Raw genomic sequence first — 24,528 nt, forward strand, 5'->3', positions numbered from 1 at the left:
CTTGTATAGATATCTTCTGTTATTTAGGAATAATCTCAGAGTTTAGTATAAGGGTAAGAAGTTCAATCTAAAATGCTAATCCCAGTATTTTTTTTAAAAAATCGGCAAAATGAGAACCAGGAATATTAAAATTATAGTATCTCATTTTTACAATGCAATCCTTGACTTGATTTTATATAGTATGAATCATATATAACATATGTATAATTTTATATAGCATAATATAGCAGATATTTATATAGTTCCTACTAGGTGGTACAATGCATAAATTTCCCTACCTGGAGTCAGAAAGACTCATCTTCCTGAGTTCAGATATGGCCTCAGATATTTCCTAGCTGTGTGATCTGGGCAAATCACTTAAATTTGTTCGCCTCAGTTTCCTTATTTGTAAAATAAGGAAAAAGAGAAGGAAATGATAAAATGATAAAAACCAGTCAGGTTCCTTCGACAAAGAAAACCCCAAATGAGGTAAGGAGAAGAGTTAGACCACCACTCAACCACCACAACAAAAATTTAAATAGTTCCTGTGTGGCAGGCACTATGCTGAATACTTTACAGCATCTGATTTGACCCTTACAGCAATCCTGGAAGGATGCTATTATTATGCCTATTTTACAGTTGAAGAAATTGAGACCAAGATTAAATAACTGGACCAAGATCACATAGCTAATATCTGAATCTGGATTCAAACTCATGTCTTCCTGACTCAAGGTTTGTTATTCTATCCACTGTGCTGTCTGGTTAGCTGTACACTAAGGCCACCTAGCTGACTTTATAATCTTCTTAAGCCTTCTTCAAGTTTATAATGAAAAACTCTTCATTTAGCATTTAAAGCCCTTCACAGTTTGAGAACTTCGCATTCTAGACCGATTTCACATTCCTCCCTCTCAGTCCAGAGGCATCCAAACTGGTCTTGCTTTGTGTCACTTCCTCACCCCTGCTTCTGTTCCCTGTGTCTGTCCAGAATTATTTCTCTTCTTCTCCTCTCTTGAAATCTCTAGCTGTCTTGAAGGCTTAGCTTCAATGTCAGAGGCTCCTGGAGCACTTGTTTGATCTGTCTCCCCAGGTGTCAACTCTCACCCACCACACCTCTTCCCCTTGAGTATTTTGTATAGTTTTCATTTTTGCTTTTCTGGGTACATCTATTTTTTCTCTCCCTGCTACTGCCTTCTAGGTTTTTCTCTTTGTAACCCTGATACCTGAAACATAACACGCAACAATAGCAACTACAATAGTAACAACAACAATAATAATAATTAGTGTTTCTATAGCTTTGAGGCTTTTGATGCATTTTCCATATGTTATCTCATTTGTTAGCTACCCTTGGAGGCAGGCATATAATAAATGTTTGTAGAATTGTGTTAAATTAAAGGAAGTAAAGCCTAAACTTAATCATAATGGTTATTGTATTGCATAGTACTTAGAAATAGCTTCCTCTAATGACTTTAATTAGTGTTACTTTTACAGACCCAAACTAGATTTTAGCCTTTCCTCTTCATATGTTCTCAATCTAGGTAATTATAATCAGTTTTCCCTGAAACCCAGACCATTAAACTATCATCATCATCATGATCACCACATACAAACACCATTTTTACTCTTGGAAACACTTTCTATCCTTCACCTGGAGCTCATGCTGAGGTTTCCCTTCACCTGTCTATAATGTCCTGTTTTTACTTAGACCGTTTCTCTGCTATTCTTCTGCTCTTGCACACAGTTAGACATTTAAGGGATCAGTCCTTGAATATCTGCCCCCCACACAAGGCTTTTCCATGCTCCCAATGTGGGAAGGTTTGAAGCAAACAGAAGCACCAGGACATGAGACTGTAATTTGTTTGCTTTGAGTTCAAAAATAAATTTATTCCCTGCAATATAGGAGTAAGCCCCAGGCCGGGGTCTCTGAATCGCTGGTTTCTGGAAGTCTTGGAGCAGGGAAGTTAGGATTAGGGGAAAGATGCTCAGGAAGACAGCCCAAAGATATTTTGCCCCTCTGCTTCCCAAATACTAGTGCCTAAAAAGGGCTCACATGATTTCAGAACAAAGAGAGTTCCTTACTTGTTGTTATTACCAAAAATTCTTTTAATTTTTTTTTTTTTAGTTTTTGCAAGGCAGTGAGGTTAAGTGGCCTGCCCAAGGCCACACTGCTAGGTAATTATTAAGTGTCTGAGGTCAAATTTGAATTCAGGTACTCCTGATTCCAGGGCCGGTGCTCTATCCACTGCGCCACCTAGCCACCCCTTAACTTTTTAAGGTTTTTCATTCCTAAATTAGAAATAAAAAGTTTAAAATGAAAACTTATCAGATTTAAATCAGTGACATAAGTTTTATAGAATTTAATGATATCAATCTGATTTTTTAACAGAAGTTAGGGATTACAAATCTGGAAGGCAATGGCTCTCTGGAGGGATTCAGCTACTGAGGGTCCAAAGGGGACAGTATACCCTGAAATGCTGTCTTAGTAATTTTTCCCTGGGTCAGCCCCAATTGTTTTCATCTTTGCTTGGATAAACAAGCTGTGAGCCTTTGTGTGTTGACAGTTACCTTGATGTAAGATTTGGGAAGTGATAGGAGGGGGAGGAGAAAGAAAACTTCTTGATACCTCAGTCTCCTCATATATCAAATAAAAATAATAATACCCTATTTACCTCATAGAAATATGTGAAGATCATGGATGTTTATTATCATCTCTGTTAAGTAAACCATGGACTTGAGTGTGGACTTTCTTTAACCCAACCACCCACTCATCCAATTTGGCCATAATAGACTGTTACCTCCAATCTTTCTGAAGCATCAGGGAAGCCACCTGGCCCCCAGATCCTGAGATCCTCCTTAGGACAGACCTACATAGTTCTAAGATTCTCTGATTTAAGTTAGTGTGCTGATTCCTTAGCAGAGTACCCATCTTCAGGAGCTCATAACTTCATTTGACCATGTATTTTGAGATGTTCCTGCATTAACACAGGAGGGCAGCACTAAACAATGCATCTTTCCTTTCTTGAGTTCAATTTTCTGTAATGAGAAATGGTAAGGTGTAATCTCTTCCTTTTTATTTGAAAGGTGGTGATGAGGTTTTTCAGATCACTTGGAAAGTCTTAAACAATAGCCCAGGCAAAAGAAATTGTTCGTACCATGTCCTTTGGGTGTGTTTATATCAATTAAAAAGAGAAAGACTGTCTTGTCCCTTGTGGCCCTTCTGTAGGGACATTCAGACAATTTGAAAAAATTTGTTTTCTGGATTGAGATATGATTTCAAGACAAAAATTCAAGTTCATTTTTGAAGTCATAGCAGCTTCTCAGAACAATTAGAGAGCATCACAGATGTGGAAAGCTAGAGGGAACATAGACATATGCATTCCAATGCCTTCATTTTACAAATAAGAACAGTTAAGGAATTTTCTCAAAGTGAACCTTAAAGTGCTTTATAAATAATGACTATTATTATGAATGAGAAGTAGAGTCAAACTTTCAAGTCAGGTTCTTTACCTTTCAATCCTAGACTCTCTTCATATTCTCTTGTCATAATATGGTGATTTCATCTTATATATATTGCATCTTTTGAGAATATACTTCTTGTCCAGGAAGAAAATGATTCTGATTCCAAAATGAGGTTTTTTCTGATAAAAACTAATGAAATCTATTCAGGGTAGGGCAGAGAATGAGAAACCAATGTGCTTTTTTCATTTTCTTTATTGATCAATTCTTTTAATCAGAGCTAGGATTAGGAGTAAGCAGCAGTATAGGACATGAGCAGGTAGTGGCAAACAGCAATGCCCAAAGGCACTTTTTCATATTCCGTTTCATAGATCCATAATTTTTAATGCCAAAAAAATTCTGTTGTCCATGGCAAATAGTTTTAAGAAGACAAATCAACTCTAGTGTTCCCTAAGGCTCTGGAATGTAGACAAACATTATCCCACATAAATCATTCAATGAAGAAGGATCTATCTAGTCTATCCTGTACTGAGCAAAGTTTCCATTGAGTTCATAAAGCTTTATGGAGAATGGCTGATTATCCCTTTCAACATTTGATAAGACATTTATCACAATATATTCATCTTCTTTTCTTTATCCTTCCCATTTCGGAGATGCAAATTGCCTTCATATTAAAGTGTTGCTGGAGAAACTTGTGTCACCAGTAAAGATTGAGAGCTGTTGAAAGAGAAGGAATTCACTACTATCCCTGAATTTGAAATAACTCAGGTTTTATTTCATAAGCTTGCAAAGCTTAAAGATTATGCTATTAAGTGGCATGAGAAAGGGCAAATAACTAAGTTTAGATGAGGTTGCCTGAGAGTAATGAAGGAAAGAAAGAAGCCTAAGCTGGGAGCACATGGTTCTAGCTTAGAGAAAAAGAGCGTGTTGATCCTGGAAGGGGAAGGAAAGAAAGAGAGCTTCTTTTCCTGGGCCCCACATTTTAATGCATTTCCATAGTGGGTTGGATATGTGTGGCACTTGGGGAATGGTTTATCTCCAAGTACTCTCTAATACACATGCCAAAAGGAGCAGCCCTCCAAGGAGGGGCAAAGACAGCACTCATTGCACATGGGCAGCACAAGGATGTACCAGTCCTTCCTGTCCCAAAGTGAATGACCTTTAAGTCCAACACATTATTTCTTGTGGAGGATGATTGTCACACCTGTGACATCAAGCTTGGCCAAGGAGTAAAAGTCAAAAAGAAGTGTTTTACAAGATTTGAACACTGCATAAGATTGAAAAATTTGTTTCCAATTACATTTCCTATGTCCATAATTCCTTGCATCAATAATATGGAAGACTATTGAGAGTCCTTTGGTATAGTGATATTGTGGAATAGTGACTTGTCTTCTAAAAGCTCATAATTTGAGGCCACAGATAGACAAAATTATGAAAATCCCCATCATCCAAAAAAGGAAGTTGACCTGTTACATGCACCAAGAGTGAGGAAAAACTGGACAGTTCAGGTGTTCCACAACATAAACCTTCTGGGCCTCTCTGTTACACATCTAAAAATGTAAGAATTGGACCAGGTGTCCTCTAAAGCCTCATCTAGCTCCAAATCTGTAATCCTGTGATCTCCTTCAATATTCACAGCAACTGCTATCATTATTATTGTTATTAATATTATCCACAGTTGACAAATGGGGAAACGGAGATCCAGAGAGGTTGAGTTTGTTGCCAGTGGCCACATGACTAATAAATGTAAGAGCTAATATTTAAACTCAGATCCTACTTACTTAAAAAGCCCAATGCTTATTCAAATTATCTCATTATCAAGAGAGGTTGTACATGTAAAGCACTTTGCAAATTACTGTTGTTGTTGAATCATGTCCAGTTATTCTTTGTGATCCCATTTGGGATTTTCTTGGCAAAGATTCTAGAGTGGTTCACCATTTCTTTTGAAACTTCAGCTGCTATATGTCACATCAAACTCAAATAGAAACAGGCCACTAAACAACACATAAGATTCCCCAGTAGGTACTTGACTTGGAAAACCATATGTGTGTGTGTATGTATACATTTATTTTATTTATTTTGAATTTCACAATTTTCCCCTAATCTTGCTTCCCTCCCCACCCCACCCCACAGAAGGCAGTCTGTCTTTACATTGTAGAAAACTATACAGTATCTGTGTTCCTTTGTATTTTTATTTATTTTGTTAGATATTCCTCAATAACATTTTAATCTGGTGCCTGCAATGGGCATGTAGCCACATGTTTGTCACTTTATACTACTCCATATTGTCTCTATAATTTGGAAATCTGTAGCAACACACCTGGGAAGGGTTGATGGGGGGCTTGGATAAGGTCAGCATATTTGGAGGAAATTTTCTCCTTGATAAGACCATAGATCTCAGGCCTGATTTTAACTGAGATTTAAGATGATGTCCTGGGCTTACCATAGAATCAATCTCAAGACTATAATTCCTTAGAAATGAGGTCTCATATTTTACATATAAGTGCCAGATAAAGGAAATGACTTAATATTATCTTTGAGTTACTTTTTCTTTTCTATTGAAATAGTTTGGGGGAATTATCTGGAGTACATTAAATCAATATAAATCGAAAGGAGTTCAAGGTAGCGTTGAAATAGTAGGTGAGAAAGGAATTTAGAATATGGAAATATGTCAGAAAATTGAAGGTAGTCAAGATATGGAAAGATGAAAATTATTCTATTCTAAAAGTAGAATTTAAATTCTATTATGGGCACATGTTTTATCACTTTGTTAAGATATGTATCGTGTGAATACATGATATATCTAAAAATACACATATGTAGTAATTTAGCAGATATTCTAGGTTATATTATTCAGTTTGGCAAGAAGAAAGGTTTTAAAGTAAACAGGCCTATAAAAATAACTTGGACTGGTCATAACCAAATGGTTACTGTACTGTAGTTAATCCTTTTTCACAAATAGATTTTAACTCATATAAACAAAAGCAAAAGTCATCCTAGGAGTAGGCAAGGATATTTGGAATGGACCAAAGTGGTGAAAGATACATGGGGAAACAGGATAAACCTGGATGGAAGGGCAAGTAATTAAGGATACAATTAGAAAAATTATTAACCTTCAGTCTCTAGAAAAGAGCAGGAAGGGAGTCATGGTCCCCAAGATGCTGTCCGCTGAACTTAATACAGAGAGGTCACACCAAAGCTCTCCTCGGTCCTCCTCTATGAGTATGGGATTATCTGGGTCTTTTGTCTTCACATACTGGTAATAGCTTTACATGCATTCTGGGCCAGCAATGAGCTAAACCAGGGCTGTTGTTTTTTTAGTGTGGGGCAGGATGCCACTCAGATAAGCCAACTTAATTTTTCCTTTTCTGATGTCACAGTTGTGGAGACATGCCAGAGATGAGACTTCACTGTAGAAGTTTCTGACAAAAAAATTCTAAGATGAATGATTCCAGAATTGGAGTGTTCCAGAAAAGGCAAAGAACAAGGTATCAGGCAGTATAGGACAGGGTTTCTCTAAAGCAGAGACATCTGGCACGTGTGAAACTCATGGATATCATAATACCAAGGAATTTTCGAATTCTTAGGGTATGGATAGATAAATTATATAATAGAACCCTGTAAATAATCAAAACAGGGGGGTATTTTGTGGTTATCAGATTTTTTTCCTTTTAATTTCTTGGTAAAAGGTATCATATCTGTTTAAGGAACATACAGTAATGGCAGTTTCTGTCAAATAAGTTCTCTGATTGGTTAAACAATCTGCTTTCTAATGTGATGATTAATATATTGTTTGTTTTTGTGAAGTTATATCTCCATTTGGTATTCTTAGAAGTTCGTAAGAGTTCACTGAATTTCTTTCACTTGCTTAATAAAATTCATTTTGCTAAACTTTTAGAAAATGAGATTTGTTATACTCTAGATCTGAACTAGTAGGCAAGGTGTTCTAATTTCCACAGCTTGAAGACAGAATATTTTAAAATGTAGTTGCTATGATCTTAGTTTAAAAGTATATCTGTGCAGGGGCATCTAGGTGGCGTAGTGGATAAAGCACTGGCCCTGGAGTCAGGAGTTCCTGGGTCCAAATCCAGTCTCAGACACTTAATAATTACCTAGCTGTGTGGCCTTGGGCAAGCCACTTAACCCCATTTGCCTTGCAAAAAAAAAGCATATCTGTGCAGAAGGAGCAGTTTGTGAATTTTCTATACTGAAACCCTTCAATCTCCCTCTTTCTCACTGGTTGGTATGGTGCCATTCTAGGAAATATTTTGCCTACATGGTTTAAAAAAATCCTAAAGCTTAATTTGATAGGATTTCCATTATTACATATAAAGTAGATGGACATAAATGGACAAATATTAATTTGTTGATTGAAGTTTTGAGTTTTGTCCATATGTTGACATGCATTTAATTCTTTGTTGTCTTCTCTGTCTTCCAGTGCTTCGCTGTCCGCTCTCTAGGATGGGTAGAAATGGCAGAAGAGGACCTTGCTCCTGGAAAGAGTAGTGTGGCTGTGAATAACTGCATCAGACAACTTTCGTACTGCAAAAATGACATCCGAGACACAGTTGGCATTTGGGGAGAGGTAAGATCCCTTCAAAGAAGTTTCTAAAGCCTTCCTTGTAACCCTAGGCTTCTAGAAGACAGAATAATAATGCTGCAGGCTTAGATAACATCTCCAGGGATTTTCAAAGCATTTCTCACATAAACTTTTTTTTAATTTTACAATTTTTCCCCTAATATCGCTTCCCTCCCCCCCCACCCCCCACAGAGGGCAGTCTGATAGTCTTTATATTGTTTCATGCTATACATTGATCAAAATTGAATGTGTCAAAAGAGAAATCATATCCTTAAAGAAAAATAAAATATAAGAGATAGTAAAATTATATAATTAGATAACTTTTTTTAAAAAGTTAAAAGTAATCATCTTTGGTCTTTGTTTAAACTCCACAATTCTTTCTTTGGATACAGATGGTATTCTCCATCACAGATCCTCTAAAATTGTCCCTGATTGTTGCACTGATGAAATAAGTAGGTCCATTAAGATTGATCATCAACCCCATCATATAAACATTTTATAGGAAATCTTTGAAAGATCTTGTTTCCAGTGCTTACCTTCAGTAATTAGTTCATGTCTATATATTAGCTATGTCTATATATTTTGTCTGCTCTCTCATATTCAGGGCTCACTCAAAGTGAGGGTTAATGGTTCCATAGTTCCTGGACATTTAAAAGCCTCCTCCTTTTATATAATACCTTTCATTATCTTATTCAGGAATCTAGGAGCACAGTAAATACAACCCTGGGTACATGTCAGGAAGAACTGGGTTCAAATCCAACGACATAAATTTACTAGCTCTATGGTCATGAGCAAATAATTTAATCTCTGTCTGGGTTGCCTCAATAGAATGGGAATAACAATAGCCCCCACTTCCCTGGGCTGTTGAGGGGATCAAATGAAATAATATTTGTAAAGTACTCAGCCCAGTGCTTGACTCTATATGAATATTTATTCCCTTTGCCCTTCCTTTCCTGTCCTTTTTCAGAATTTGCCTCAGTTTTCTTTCTTGAATTCAACTCCCTCAGAAATCACATTTTAAATCCCTTCTTGGTACAGTTTTAGAAAGGAGATTAACAGGTGGCATAATCTTAAAGTTTTATGAAGTCACATAAAATGGAAAAAAAAAAAAGACAAGCTCCCTTCCCTTCCCCTGCCCTTCTCCTCATGTTGCTTTGCAAAGTCTAGAAAGACTTTTTTGGAGGGCCATAGATAAGGTAGTCTACTAGCCTTGTCCATGGTGCTAACAGTCAAGAAACTCCATTTCTACTGGGATTATATAAAAACAGGCATGCCCTTTAAAGTATCATCCCCAAATTCAGATATAAGTTTTCATCTTGAAATATAATCTTTTGTATGAATATATCCAGTGCAGTCTAGACTGCAGATGATTTTTAACAAGCAATGTGGACTTTAAATACTTTGGGAAAACTCCATATTCTCAAGATCTGTGGCATAGAGAGGGAGGATAGAATTGGGGGGTTATATTTAGGAAATATAATTTTGTTGACATGCTGAGTAAAAACTTTGAATGTCATAACCACATATCTCTCCTATGGGATTCCTTGCTATTCTCTATATGAATTCAATACCAAAACATATTTGCTTTTTATTGATCAAATATGTACAGTTAAAAATATCAGCCTCATGACTATATTCAGGATTATAGAATTAAATGGGCACTGGATCAGATCTCAGTAGAAATGGAGAGCATTTTGTTCATACTAGAATTGTAAATTGCTATCTCCATAATGCCTCACACAGAACTATATTTTCATAGAATGTATGTTCAATTAATATTTACCTTTATCTAAAATAGTGCTGTGATTTATATTGTTAAGATGGATTTACCCCCCTTGTGGATGAAGCCCCTGTTTTCAACAAACATTTGGTTACTGGAGATTGAAGCTCTTAATTTAATTGTTTGTGTCCTTCATTGCCACCTGCAAAAGGGCTAACTGTATTGACTCTGGAAATATCAGCCCATCTTTGAGCTGCTCCTACCCAGTTAATTCCATTTCCCTGCCTATTCTCTCTAGCAGCTATGTCAATCTTTTAAGGTCCTGAGTCTCCAATCTTGCCTCTGCCCCCTCATTTTCAGCCTGTGGCTTTGTCTCACACGTTGCTGTAAACAAACACAATGAATATTTATTAAGCACCACCTCTATACAAGTCACCATGGCTAGTACTGGCAATTCACAAATGAAAACTGGCACAACCTATGCCCAGGAAGAACTTAGAATAACATGAAGGGAGGGAGAAAATGTAACATTTACACAAATAAGTGTGATGCAAGATAAAATGTAATTAGAGTTATCCACACAAAACTCTCAAGATTAAGGAGAATTTACTTTAGCTGGAGGAAACAGGGAAGACTTACTGGAGAAAGAAACACCTTAGCTGAATTTTAGAGGAGAATGATTTCAAATGGCAGAGATGAGGAGATAGGGCTCTGTCTTTGCACATCATTCTTAATACTTGGAATCAAGAAATCAAGTTCCATCTCAACACTTACTCACCGCCAGATCATAGGCAAGATGTTTAACCTCTCTGTGTCTCATTTTCCTTATATCTAAACTGGAGATGATAATATGTGCACCATTGATATGTTGGGGTTGTTTTGAGGAAAACTGTTTGATGATCTTGTTGAACTATTTAGTGATGAGAACAGTAATAATAATCAATAGCAGCTAATGTTTAGATAACATTTTAAGGTTTGCAAAGCATTTTACATATATTATAGGTGCTATCATTTTTGTTATTATCATTTTTATTTGACTAGTAGTTATTACTCATTATTAAGCCTTCCTTCCTCTATTCTCCCACTTCTCATCCCTAATGTTTTTCTTGCATCATCGGCCTTTCTCCACTGACTCCCTTACTCTTTGCTTATAAACATTTCTAGAACACCAACATTCTGAGCAAAAACCTTTTCCTTGGCCTTGTGGTCATCTTCTATGTTCCCTTTACCTCATTGATTTTGACCACATTCCATGGGCTTTTCTCAGTTGTCATCCTCCTTAACCTCTCTATAGAATTTTGCACTATTAATTAGGCAACTGTACAGTACATTGTATAGAATGTTGGACTTGGTGTAAGGAAGACCTTACTTCAGATCCACTAGTCCTGTGACCCTTGGGCAAATCAATTAATGACTCTCAATCTCCTCATTTGTGAAATGGTGATGATGCTACTTCCTATTTCCCAGGGTGGTTGTGAGGATCAGATGAGACAATGGATGCAAAAATATTTTGGAAATCTTAAACACTCTGCAGAATATCCTAAAAGTCTCAGTACAGTTTTAAGCTTTAATAACCTAATAGCTATTTTTTTTCCAAAACTAAAAACTGAAATAAAACTTTTAGAATGCTGGATATAAATATCTATTACTATTGTTATTATTAATCACTTTGTCTTGTAACTCCCCTCCTTGATACTGTACTCTCCTCTTTCTCCTTCAACCTCTATAAATCATTCTTTTTCTGTCTTTCTCAAATTTTTCTTCTTCAGCTTGCTTTCAGCTATGAAAATTACCCAAGGTTCTCCCTTGGCTCACTTTGATTTTTTTCTCTCTAAAATACCCATAGTGATGCAACTTCCTCTTGAGGTTACAATAATCATCTCTCTAAAGGTGATTCCTAAATCTATGTCCCTACCCCTATCTCTTCTCCCAAGTTATTCAGGTCTATATTTCTAAATGTTGAGCATCCGCTTATGGATATCCACCATCAAAGCAAGTTCAGCATGTTTTCATAACCTAAAATCTGTTGCTGCCTTTGAGTTCCCTATTTCTGTTAATGGAAAAACTGCTTTCCCAATTACCCAGACTTGAAATTTCATATCCATTTTAAATTCTTTCTCCCTCTATTCCCAATTAGTTGTCAACTTCTGTCAATTCTACCTAGAATAAATGTCTCTTGAGTTTGTGCTTTTCTTTCTGTTTCCATGGTCACCCCATCTCTTTCTACCTCTGAACTGAACTATTGAAATAACCTCTTAACTAATTTTCTACCTCCATCTTTCCCCATACTAGTTCATCATTCCCACCCACTGCTGCCAGAACTATATTCTCCAAGCACATTGTTTCCCATTTAAAAGCTATGCAAATCTATATTTTCTTGAATAGAGTTCAGTTTGCTCACTGAAGATCTTCCATCATTAGAGTCCATTATATATAGGAGTTTCTTTTCAGATGTGTCAAGTTTGAGATGGTGTGTCAGGACATTGCAGTGGAAAGATCAGCTGTCAGCAATAGGCGATTCATAGAACAAACTATTAGTATTCAAAACATTTCAGGGCAATTATTGAAAATACTCAAGACAAAACAATGATTTTTTTATGCACTTTCAAGAATCTATATTCAAACATTTGATAGACTAATTACAAGTATTCCTAAAGATTTTTATTATTCCCTAGCTAAAATAAAAACTTGTTTAAAAGAAATATGCAGGGCAGCTAGGTGGTGTGGCGAATAGAGCACCAGCCCTGGAGTCAGGAGTACCTGAGTTCAAATGCGGCCTCAGACACTTAATAATTACCTAGCTGTGTGGCCTTGGGCAAGCCACTTAACTCCATTGCCTAGCAAAAACCTATAAAAAACAAAAAAAGCAAAAAAAAAAAAAAAGAAATCTGCATTTCAATATTACCACTAATTCAGAGGAGGCTTTGTTTTGCTGTGTTAAAATTAATAAAAGTTTACTATTTTTTTTAGCTTTAGTTCTGGATTGTCCTCAAAATAATATCTTCTGAGCCTCTCTCATCTTCTAATAAAGAAGCATGTAGATGTGTAAGTCAAATAGATTCCTCAGTGAAGTCTATTTTCCCGATTTTAAAGAAAAAATGACTGTAGGTGTTTAGGAATTATTGTCTGCAGTGCTCCTGGATAATGTACAGGTTCTTATGCCCAAAGGGCAACAAAAATATGCATACCTTTTGATCCAGGAATACCATTAATGGGTCTATACCCTGAAGAGATGATGAAAAAAGGGTAAAAACATCACTTGTACAAAAATATTCATAGCAGCCCTGTTTGTGGTGGCAAAGAATTGGAAATCAAGTAAATTCAATTGGGAAATGGCTTAGCAAACTGTGGTATATGTATGTCTTGGAACACTATTGTTCCATTAGAAACCAGGAGGGATGGGAATTCAGGGAAGCCTGGAGGGATTTGCACAAACTGATGCTGAGTGAGATGAGCAGAACCAGAAAAACACTGTACATCCTAACAGCAACATGGGGACAATGATCAAACTTGATGGACTTGCTCATTCCATCGGTGCAACAATCAGGGACAATTTGGGCCTGTCTGCAATGGAGAATACCATCTGTATCTAGAGAAAGAATTATAGAGTTTGAACAAAGACCAAGGACTATTACCTTTAATTTAGGGGAGGAAACCTGATATCTTATTGTCTGATCTTGCTATCTCTTATACTTCATGTTTCTTCCTCAAGGATATGATTTCTCTCTCCACACTCAATTTGGATCAATGTACAACATGGAAACAATGTAAAGACTCACAAATTGCCTTCTGTGGGGGGTGGGGGAGGGAAGTAAGATTAAGGAAAACATTGTAAACTCAAAATAAATAATGTCTTTTAAAAAAAGATGATGTACAGTTTCTTATATGATGCTGATGCTAACAATAAAAAAATTAAGTGATCATTTAATTTTTGTAATTGTGATCAGTAAAAGAAACTAGGCTACAGAAGTTGCTATTCTCATAATCTTACCATCATCCACAAGCATTCTTCTCCCATGTTCATGAACTCTGAAGCTCATTTATCTGATTGATTATAACCTTCTCTCATCTTGAGTTTTTATCTCCTTAACTCTTTTCTTTGTCCTCACCATGATTTCCAGTTTCTCTGTCCTTTTGTCCTTCCCCAGTCGTAATTGCATTGGTTATATATGTTCTTGCTCTTTATGTCTCCCTTGGTAAGCCAGTTCCACTCTACACTATTCTTGAGTCCCTTACCTCCCTTGTCCCGTCATTAATCATACTTTATCAATGAAAGTGATGGACTCATTTTTCTCCTCCTCTTTCCAACTTCCCTCTGATTGTTAAAGACACCATCATCTCCCAGTTACCTAGGCTTATAACCTTAACATCATTCTCAAAAACCTTCTTCCCCTTTATTCTCTCCACATAGCTAGCTTGTTACCAAGTCAAGTGTTATATGCTACCTTCACACACACACACACACACACACACACACACACACACACACACACACACACATGCACACACCTTTTCTCTATACTCACAGTCACTCTGATCTTATCACATACCACTATTGTGCAGTCCCCTTCTAGAAGGTCTTGCTACTGCAAGCAATACAATCCCTCCTCAACTACCAAGGTATAGGCATAACCAGGTCATTTCTCTACACATTAAATTTTAGTGGTTCCCTATTATGTCCAGAATCCAATACAAATTGTTGGCATTTAGAGCCCTTTTCAATTTGGTCCTTTCCTACCTTACCAGTCTCCTTATACTTTTTTTTAGTTTTTTCAAGGCAATGGGGTTAAGTGACTTGCCCAAGGCCACACAGCTAGGTAATAATTAGGTTTCATGAAGCCCCATTTGAACTCAGGTAGTCCTGACTCCAGAGCCAGTGCTCTATCCACTGTACCACCTAGCTGCTCCCAGTCTCCTTATACTTTAATCCAATAACTCTGGGTTTTCTTGCTTTACCTTGAATTCAGTACTCTTCCCTTATTGTGTCTTTTCACTGGTTGCCTTTCATGTCTCTATTACTTTCTCTCCTGACATCTGAATATTTTTTTTACATTACCACAATAGTCATGTTGTAAAAGTATACATATTTCTCCTCACAAAGAGAAACCTCAAGAAAAATAAAGTAAGAGGGGAAAAAAGTGCTTTAGTCTGTATTTAGACACCATCAGCTCTTTCTTTGACATAACTCCATCAGAGAAATTGCTTCAATATTTTTTTCTGACAGTTGCTATTGCTGGCTGTATTTCTCTCCATCCTATTTCTCTCCTCCCCCATTTACTCTATTCTCTCCTTTCACTCTGTCCCTTAAAGTATTGCATCTGACTATCCTTTCCCATGATCTTGCCTCTTTCTCCTATCACCTGCAACCTCCTCTCCCCAGTCCCCTTTCTCCCATCCCTTTCCTTTCCTATTTTCCTCTAGAAATATAGATTTCTATACACAATTGAATGTATATGTTATTTCCTCTCTGATATGCTTCCAATGAGAGTGAAGGCTCTATCACTCCCCTCACCTTCCACTCCATTAAATAATGAAAATAACTTACTCCATTCTACATCTCCTTTTCCTATCTCCCAATACATACCTTCCACACCCATTGGCTCCAACTTTTTAATATATTATGCCTTCAAATTCAATTCCCTTCTGTGCCTTGTCTATATATGCTCCTTCTCACTGCCCTAATAAATGATAATGTTCATAGAGGCTATCAGTATCATCTTCCCATACAGAAATATAAGCAGTTCAGCATCATTAATTCTCTCATAATTTTCCCTTTCCATCCACCATCTTTATGCTTTACCTGTCCTGTACTTGACAATCAAACTTTCTCTTTAGTTCTGGTCATTTCTTCAGGGATTTGAAAGTCCCCTATTTCATTGAATGTTCATCTTTTCCCCTGAAAGAGTATGTGTAGTTTTGTTCAGTAGTTGATTCTTGGTTGTAATCCAAGCTCCTCTGTCTTCTGTAATATCATTTCTAAGCCCAACTAGCCCTTAATATAGAAACTGCTAAATCTTGTGTTATCCTGACTGTAGCTCCATGATATTTAAATTATTTCTTTCTGATTGCTTGTAATATTTTCTGGCAATTTTCATTTTAGGAGATGATCACTGAATTCTTTAAGTTTCTATTTTACCTTCTGCTTCTAGGATATCAGGGCAATTTTCCTGGAGAATTTCTTGAAAAATAAAATCTAGCATCTTTTTTTTTTTTTGGTCATGATTTTCAGATAGTCCATTGATTTTTAAATTATATTTCCTGGATCTATTTTCTAGGTCATTTGTTTTTCCAATAAGATATTTGACATTTTCTTCTGGTTTTTCATTCTTTTGGTTTTGTTTTATTTTTTTCCTTGATTTCTCACAAAGTCATACACTTCACTTAGCTCCATTCTACATTTGAATGAATTATTTTCTTCAGAGAGCTTTTTTATCTCCTTTTCCATCTGGCCAAGTCAGCTTTTTAAGCTATTCCTCTCTTCATTGACCTTTTAGACTGCTTTTTTCCATTTGACCCAAATTGGTTTCTAAGATATTCTTTTTTGTAATTCCATAACCAAGTTGCTGACTTGGTTTTCATGATTTTTCTGCATAACTCTCATTTCATTTTCCAATTTTTCCTTTATCTCCCTTATTTGATTTTCAAAATCCTTTTTGATATCTTCCATAGTCTGAGACCAATTCATATTTTTCTTGGAGACTTTGGGTACAGAAGCTTTGACCTTGTTGTCTTCTGAGTGTGTAATTTGATCCTCCAAAGGAACAAAGTAATTATCTCTGGTCAGATTCTTTTTCTTCTGTTGTTTGTTTATTTCCCAGCCTCTGACTTGATTTTAACTCTTTATTAAGATAGGGCTTTTCTTCCAGGGTTGAGGATGCACTGTCCAAAGCATTTGAGAGTTTTGTAGCTGTTTTCAGGGACACACACTTCCCCCTCCCCAAGATTTAATTCTTTCAAGTTCTTGAGAGGCTCTGACTGCCCTCCTGTCCTCTGCTCTGGTCTGTGGAAGACCACAAGTACTCCCCTCTGTTCTGGAGCCATGAAGAGAGTCTCTGTTTTACTATGGTAGTAAAGCTCCCTTTCCTGAAACTGGGACCCTCAGATTGTAATCTGGATCTGAAAATGGGTAAAAAAAAAAGCACAGAGTCCTGCCTTAGGGATAGATAGCAAAAAGATTCTGCAATCTCCCCTGGACCCCCTTACCCTCAATGGACTGAGAGGTCTGGAAACCACCACAGCTGCCATGGACGCAGATGTCTGGTGGTCTGTCCCTGAATGGCTGAAGCCAGCATGGCCCTTTCTAACCCTGGAGTAACAGACTTTCCCCTGGATCTTCCAAGTTGTCTTGGGCTGGAAAATTGTTTTACTCAGTCTTTCTGTGGGTTCTACCACCCTCAAAATTGGTTGAGTCATTATTTGAAGGCATTTGGAGTGGTTTGGGGAGAGCTTGTGAGAGTTCCTGCCATCTTGGCTTCCCTGACCTTGCTCCCTTCAAAACTCAGCTCAGATTCTACCTTCTACAGGAGGCTGATTGTATCCATCTCCTGATTCATTCTGACTGAAGGGCTTTCCTTCTCTGAATGTCTTACAGAATTTTGTAAACTGCTATGTCAGTATAAGCTATTCTTAATGGTGCAAACTTGCATATTTACATCCTTCTTGTTTTTTTTTTAGTTCCAATGAGGCAGGAGCCTTCTTGTGTGTTTCTTTTGGCACCAAACAACTATTCTTTGCAATCATTTAACAAAGAAGCAGTTGAATCAAAGGCATATCATCCAAAATAGATTTCTAATTTTGTGCAATTGCAAAAGCCTTGAAGTTTTGAGTCAGAGGACCTGCATTCAATCATTAACTCTGCAGCTTAGCTATCCATGCGACCTTGGGCCATTAAGTCACTTCAATTCAGTTTCCTCAGTTTCCATGGGGTTGAACTAGATATCCTCCTAAGGTCTCTTGTAAGTCTACATCTCTGATTCTAGGTCCCACTCTTAACCCCCCTTACCTTATACATCCAGTTACTTGCCCAGTCATGTCTTATATTTTCTTTTCTCTATTGTTTCACTAATATAGTATAAATACTCATTGCCCCCACCTAAATGCTCTAGCCTTCCAATTGATCTTCCTTCCCTCTTTCTTCCATGTTTAATACATTCTTCAAAATTTGTTGTGTTCTTGTTCTCCCTCTGCTTTAAGCCCTTCAGACCCTCTGTTACCTACTGAAAAATCAATTAAATTCATACTCGATGTTTGAAGTCCTAAAATCTATTAACATTGGATTTGAAGCTCTCCCTAATCTGCCCTCTACCCAGACTTTTTTCATACAATTCTTCTCATCGCACAGTACCCTGAAGCTAGGTGGTACACTTGATGTTCCTGTTTGTGAGCCATATTTTCCCACATCTTTGGCTTTTCTAATCCTGTTCCCTTTGTCTCAAATGTTTTTAATTTTCCCTCTGCTTTTTTGAATTCCAAGCCAAGTTTTAAAGCCAAGCACAAATGCCAACTCTGCCAGAAAGACTTCATCATTCCAATTGGATATCAACTGTGCCTATTATGTGTTATCTTGTAATAAAATTGTAGGTGTCATATAATTTAATTTCAATGGGGTCAGGGACTGTTATTTATTTAATTAACAGTATTATTTAAACTATCAATTCCAGCACATAGCTCAGCACTCTGTCCACACCAGGTCCTTCATAAATGTTTATTTAATTAACTTAATCTTGCTCAACTATTTTCTGCAGAATATAGAAAATAACTTTGCTTATCCTCCTTTCCTCAAAAAAAAAAAAGATCAAGTTATCCAAGAAGCATAAAGTTTATACCTTGTTTTCTTGTTGAATTTTAGGGGAAAGATATGTATCTCATTCTGGAGAACAATATGCTAAATCTGGTTGACCCCATGGATCGGACTGTCCTTCATTCTCAACCTATTGTGAGCATCCGTGTGTGGGGTGTGGGCCGAGACAATGGCCGGTGAGTTAAGTAAAATCTTCCTTTATATTTCGTCTAACCTCTGATTTATGCCAGGCATCACTGTACTTAGTGCCCTTGGTTTGGGTTTTTTAAAAAAAATAATAAATTTTGTCCCTAGTTATTTCTACATTCACAAATGAAATTTGGCAGTATTATAAGTTTAGAATCTTTTAAAATGAAAAGCACATTCAAATATATATATATATGTAAGTATATGTATGTATGCACATGTTATAATATAGTGTGTGTGTATATATGTATGAATTCATGTCTGTATGTATACATACATACCTGCATACTTATTTCCCTACTTGATGATTCTTTTAAACTTTTCACTTCCCAGGTCAAAACCTATTCAGTCTTCCATGTTTCTGTTCTGAAAATTCTCCTGTTCTCTAGATCCACAATTTGTGGTTCAGTACCTACCCAGACTTTCTCAGAACACTCTCTTTCCCCTGCCTTCCCTTTTCTTCAGTTCTTGCTTTATTCCCTATTGTTATTGCAATCCAATGAGGGGGCTTGAAAATAGGAGTTTGTGTCATATAGTTATAGTTCTTGTATCTGTAAATTATGTTTATTAAGAATGTGGTAGAGATTAAATGAATGTTTGAATTAAAAAATTTACATGCTATCAATTTCTGCTCCAAGACCTTCATGTTCTAAATACATCTAAATTCTAGTGTATATATTTCTGAACAAAGTCTACTGTAGTCTATTTTCCAGCTAGAATATGTTTACTTATCTATCCATGATTTGGGAATGGATTTTCCTGGTTATTACTTTTTTAGTGTTCTAGCTAACTGTCCATATATACTCTTTATATGAGATACCAATCATCAAAGAATTAACATACAATTAAATACACATAATACAAAAAGTAATAAATTTACTTTGCATATTGATTTAGAAAGCGCTTCCCGATTTCACAGTACCTCAGAGTTGCTGGTCTCAAAATCACTGTGGTGTAGATGTGAATGATACATGTCCATTACTGGTGCAAAACAGGGTGTTTCTTATGTATAGACAAAGGACAAAGGCACTTATCATTAGCTGGTTCAGTCATCTTACACGGTGCTAATCCTAGTTCCTTACTGTTCTGGCCAGTACTAGGCATTGGCAAGAATAGATCTCTTGGGTTGGGGAGGTGATTTGGCAGAATGCCAAATTATAATCCTGAAGAAGGCATGGTGAAGAATGAGAAATGTGATCTAGAGGAGAGGGCTGGAATGTGTTCCCTGCCTGCTAATTAGGGAAATTTTCTTGGAGGGCTGATTGCTTCTTTGAACTCTTATGTATGACCTGGGAACCCAGACAGTGATGTTAGGCTCTTTAGAAAGAGTAAGTTGATTCAGTAGCATGTACTTGCCCAACAGAACCATACTATTAGACTTGAGTATGTGAAGTGAATTTAATAATTTTATGAGGGGCTAGCTTGTTTTCAGTATTTTTCAACCCTAACTTTACTGAAATACTTTACTTTCAATTACTCTATCCTCTCACACTTGAACTGGCTACTTCTCAGGAAGAAGCTCAGAAGGCAGGATCTGGGAAACAGAGAGAGGAAGGAACTTAGGAATAGGCAGAAGACCCGGGGAAGGAGTAAGTGGTAATAGTGGTTGTTTTTAATGATTGTAGATTTAAAGACTTTGATTACTGGTAAAATTTGCTGTGAGATAGTGATTGGATAAAAGTATTTTAGATCATCATTTTAACTTTTCACTTTTGTTGGATCTTCTGGGCTTCAGACAACAGTGTTAAATTCTAGGGGATCTTGAAAGAACATAGTGCAACATACAGATTGATGAATTTATAAAGTTCTTGTTAACAGAGAGAAATTTATCAGCACTATGATTTGGGGTGTGTGTGTATGTGTGTGTGTACATATATATATGCATGTATGTGCATGCACATATGTGTGTGTTTCATATCAATATAGAGAAGACCATGTTCTTTTCAAATTAGTTGTGAGTTGATGCATGGAGGTAATAATTAAAAAGCATGCTTTCAATCGACTATCAAAGGAAGAGGCTTTGCTAGCTTCAGAGGCACATACCTGTATTTTTCAACAATTGAAATTTTCTAATTTATTGTAAAGCAGGTAGAGGTCTTAAAGTGGCAGTGGTGTAAAATAAGCCCCCCTGGCTCACTCTAGGGCTTTGGACAAAAACTTCTGATGGTGAAGTAGCATGAATGTGAATATAAGGATAGTTCAGAGAGTCTACAATTCTATGGCTTGGTAGTGATTTAATAATCTACAAGTCCCATCTACAGATGAATGAATTCAACCTTCTCTGCAATGACATACTCCTTAGTCCCACCCAGTCCTTACAAATAAGTATACTGGTTGCAGTGGGTTATTCTTGGATGGTGAAATCTAGAATATCCAGGGTTGTGTTAGGTTGTGCTAGGACCAGCTTGAACTCTGAGCCAACAGACAAATTTTCAGGATGAAAAATCAGTAAAGGCTGCAAATCATGACAATTTATTATTTGGTTGAGTGTCCAGACTCAAGACAGTGATAGTAAAAATGTTAATAACCCCAGATTAAATTTAAAAGTGTATCATGTATGATTTTTTTTGATGGTTGGTTGTGAAACATTTGCCAGCATGCTGCTACCAATAACTCTTTCCACACCAACCATCAGAATAGGTCATTTAAATATTGGCAGGGCTGTTACTGATCTGCCTTTAGAAGCAATGAATTAAGAAGTAGGAGGGGGAAAACAAGTTCTCCCCTGAGCTTAGGACTCCCTGGAAGAATGTATCTGAAATTACTGTGTTTTTACTTTCTCTGCTTCCAATTTTTATTTTTCTTTTAAGAGCAAATGCAATTTGAAATGCTGGAAAGGAAAATGGGTTTTTAACTTTGCATGAATAAAACATAAAAGTGTTTCATTTTGCTGGAGCAAATGAGCCTCGTTTCCCATTTTCTTTAGTAGCTTTCCTTGCTGAGCAAATGGAATATCTTTGGGGATTTCTTCATATAGTTAAAGGGAATAGTAAAAGTCTACTGTACCCATGACTTGAAGGACAGAAAATCTTATTTCAAAATTCAGAACAGTTCACTTAATAGCTTAGTTTCAAAATTAGCAAAGAAAATTTAAGCATGGCAATTACTTTTTTTCCCCCCCTCCTCCAAGGGAGTCATATAATCTTCATGGAAATGTGGTGAGTTCAGTATTCCCACATCTGGGAATTCAGTAATTTTAGTGATATTTAATTGTGAATGACATGAAAAGAGCAACTAATGTTGCTTTTGGTGGAGTTTTTACATCTGGGTTCCTATTAATTTGGATAATAAATCCTGGGAAGTGGTCATGTTATTTAAATATATACTACATATTTATATTGGGTTGGACTCAATTACCATATTTTACATAAATAAAACTGCACACAGTAGAAATTTGAATGCATGGATCCTTGTGATAAAATTCATTATTCATATCAGTTAGGACTTAACTGTTGCTTGTTCGCTTGAAAAATAAGCTAAGGTCTATAAAAGTCCATTCCTAAATTGGAAGAATAGTCATAACTATGACTGAAATTATGAAACAGGTGGCCCTAGTGTGGTTGAATGAAACACAAGAGTTTTATCCACATGTAAGCTCTAAATTTTTTTTAAAAATTTAATTTTTCAGGGCAGCTAGGTGGCGTAGTGGATAAAGCACCATCCCTGAAGTCAGGAGGACCTGAGTTCAAATCCCACCTCAGACACTTAATAATTACCTAACTGTGTGACCTTGGGCAGGTCACTTAACCCCACTACCTTGAACAAAAACAAAAAAAATTTTTATTTTTTCCCATTTCATTCCTATTTCATGGAAAGCATGATTGAAAATACCAGGTTCTCATCCCTTTCTATCCCTACCCTCCTCTGCAGTGAAAAGTAATCTTAGGTACAGGAAAGATTCCTGAGACAGTCGGAACCTTGAGTTCACTTCTGGCATCATGCTTTTTCTGTGACTTCATGAGAAGATAGAAGCTTTACCTCCCTGCCTGACCCTTGGTTTTCTTGTCCTTAAAATGAGAAGAAGAATACTTGTATGACCTAATTTCTATAACTGTTGTTTCAAATGAGGTAATGGTTAGAAAGCACTTAGTTTGTTCAGGGTATTATTTTCTTGTTAATAAAGTCAATTCTTGATACCAATTTATCAACTGATGCTCTCAGGGGAACCACTACTCAGAAGTAAGAAATTGAGGTAGTATTGGACTTTAGTGAATTCTTATTTACTGAAAGCCTTTGCCACCCAGAACCTGAACAAGAGGACTGACATCTCAAAAGAGAGTGACCGATTTTAGAGGACCAAGATCAGTTCCAGGCCTGGCCAAGTACTTTGCAATCATTCTGACTTCCATTATCTACACTATATCTAAAAAGAGAGATGGGAAAGCACCTGTGGTTATGAGGGGAACTATCCTCCAAAATGAAGTATATCATTTATATATGACAATTCCTTCAGTGGCTATATGTAGCTTGGACATCTAGTTTAACTTCATGTGAATATCTCATCAGATTAGTAGTAAAAGAATGTAGAGTGTAAAATATGATGATGTAGGCTTTTATACATAAATATCATTGTAGAATTATAAAATCTAAAAGGAATATAAAGAAAAAAGTTTATTAAAAAATTGAGACTTAGGGGCGGCTAGAAGCACCGGCCCTGGAGTCAGGAGTACCTGAGTTCAAATCTGGCCTCAGACACTTAATAATTACCTAGCTGTGTGGCCTTGGGCAAGCCACTTAACCCAATTACCTTGCAAAATCCCGCCCCCAAAATTGAGACTTACTATCTTTTTAAACTTAGCACTATTGGCCTATGTAAGAAAATGAAAGCTATTTGAAATTATATAAGCAATCCTGTTAGAACAGTAAAAGCTTAACCATTAATTCATTAATTCATCCCTATCTAGGAACAAAAATTTTTCTAAGTAAACTAATAATATTTACATAATTAATGCCTTGGAGAGAACGAGAACCTTTAATCTACATAAAGAAATAAATTGTATTTACTTGAGAATGTTAATTGTTTACATGTAATCAAAGTCTGTAATTTTTGCATTTCCTTTACTAAAATAAGACTAGCCAGAGAAGCCTTTAAAATATGTAGTTACTGGCCATCTGAGTTCCCTTGATTACTGGTCTGGGATCTACAGTAGCACATGTGCAGTCCATCAAGGAGCCTGGTCAATTTTACAAATACAACATATTCAGTATTCCTGAATCTTCCAGCTTGTCTTATTTTATCCTTAGGAATAAAAATGGAGTTGGAAACCTTTACAAATACACTAGCAAATCCCAGACACCTTTGAAAACAGCAACCATGAGTAAGCAATATGCACAAAGAAAGTGGTAAAATGAACTCTTCTGTCATGGTAATTGCTTCTGTTTATGTCTGGTACAAAGGACCTGTTCTGATCTAACCATGATTTAGCTGATTAATTAGAATATAATGTTATATATAAAGCATAGGTCTCATATCCATTCTTTCCTCTTCCCTGCCTATCATTTGACCCTCTGTTCAGTCAACTATATAATTGGATGGGCATGAATAATTGAAGAGACGGACAGATTTTCATAGTAAGATGCATAAAATAGTGATAACAAATATGTAGGTGACTTTAATGTATAAGCCCTGCTTACTGCTATAACTTTAAAAGGACAGTTCATAGAAGATCACAATCAAATCCAGGCAACTTGCCAACTGCCTTTGCCACCATGGGGATATTCTCCCTCTCCACTGATGGCTCTTCAACTCTTGGTCTGGGTACAGAAATTAAATCTACTATTACTACTAGAAAGAACCTGTCATGAGGATGT

At 36.5% G+C, this 24,528-nt stretch overlaps 1 protein-coding gene across 15 annotated transcripts in view; it reads left to right on the forward strand.

Moving 5' to 3' along the window:
• The window catches only part of APBB2 (amyloid beta precursor protein binding family B member 2), a 419,679-nt gene that overhangs the window by 309,018 nt on the left and 86,133 nt on the right, over window positions 1–24,528 (forward strand). For 14 of the 15 annotated variants that reach the window (XM_074229546.1, XM_074229547.1, XM_074229545.1 and 11 more), the window contains 2 exons: window positions 7,871–8,017; window positions 18,580–18,707. In XM_074229546.1, the coding sequence (XP_074085647.1) occupies window positions 7,871–8,017; window positions 18,580–18,707 (275 nt within the window). Of the gene's footprint in view, window positions 1–6,319; window positions 7,021–7,870; window positions 8,018–18,579; window positions 18,708–24,528 lie in introns of those variants that run through there. The other variant, XM_074229560.1, reaches the window with a different exon arrangement.

Source organism: Macrotis lagotis, chromosome 3, assembly GCF_037893015.1.
Source record: "Macrotis lagotis isolate mMagLag1 chromosome 3, bilby.v1.9.chrom.fasta, whole genome shotgun sequence".
In the NCBI taxonomy this organism is placed as follows: domain Eukaryota; kingdom Metazoa; phylum Chordata; class Mammalia; order Peramelemorphia; family Peramelidae; genus Macrotis; species Macrotis lagotis.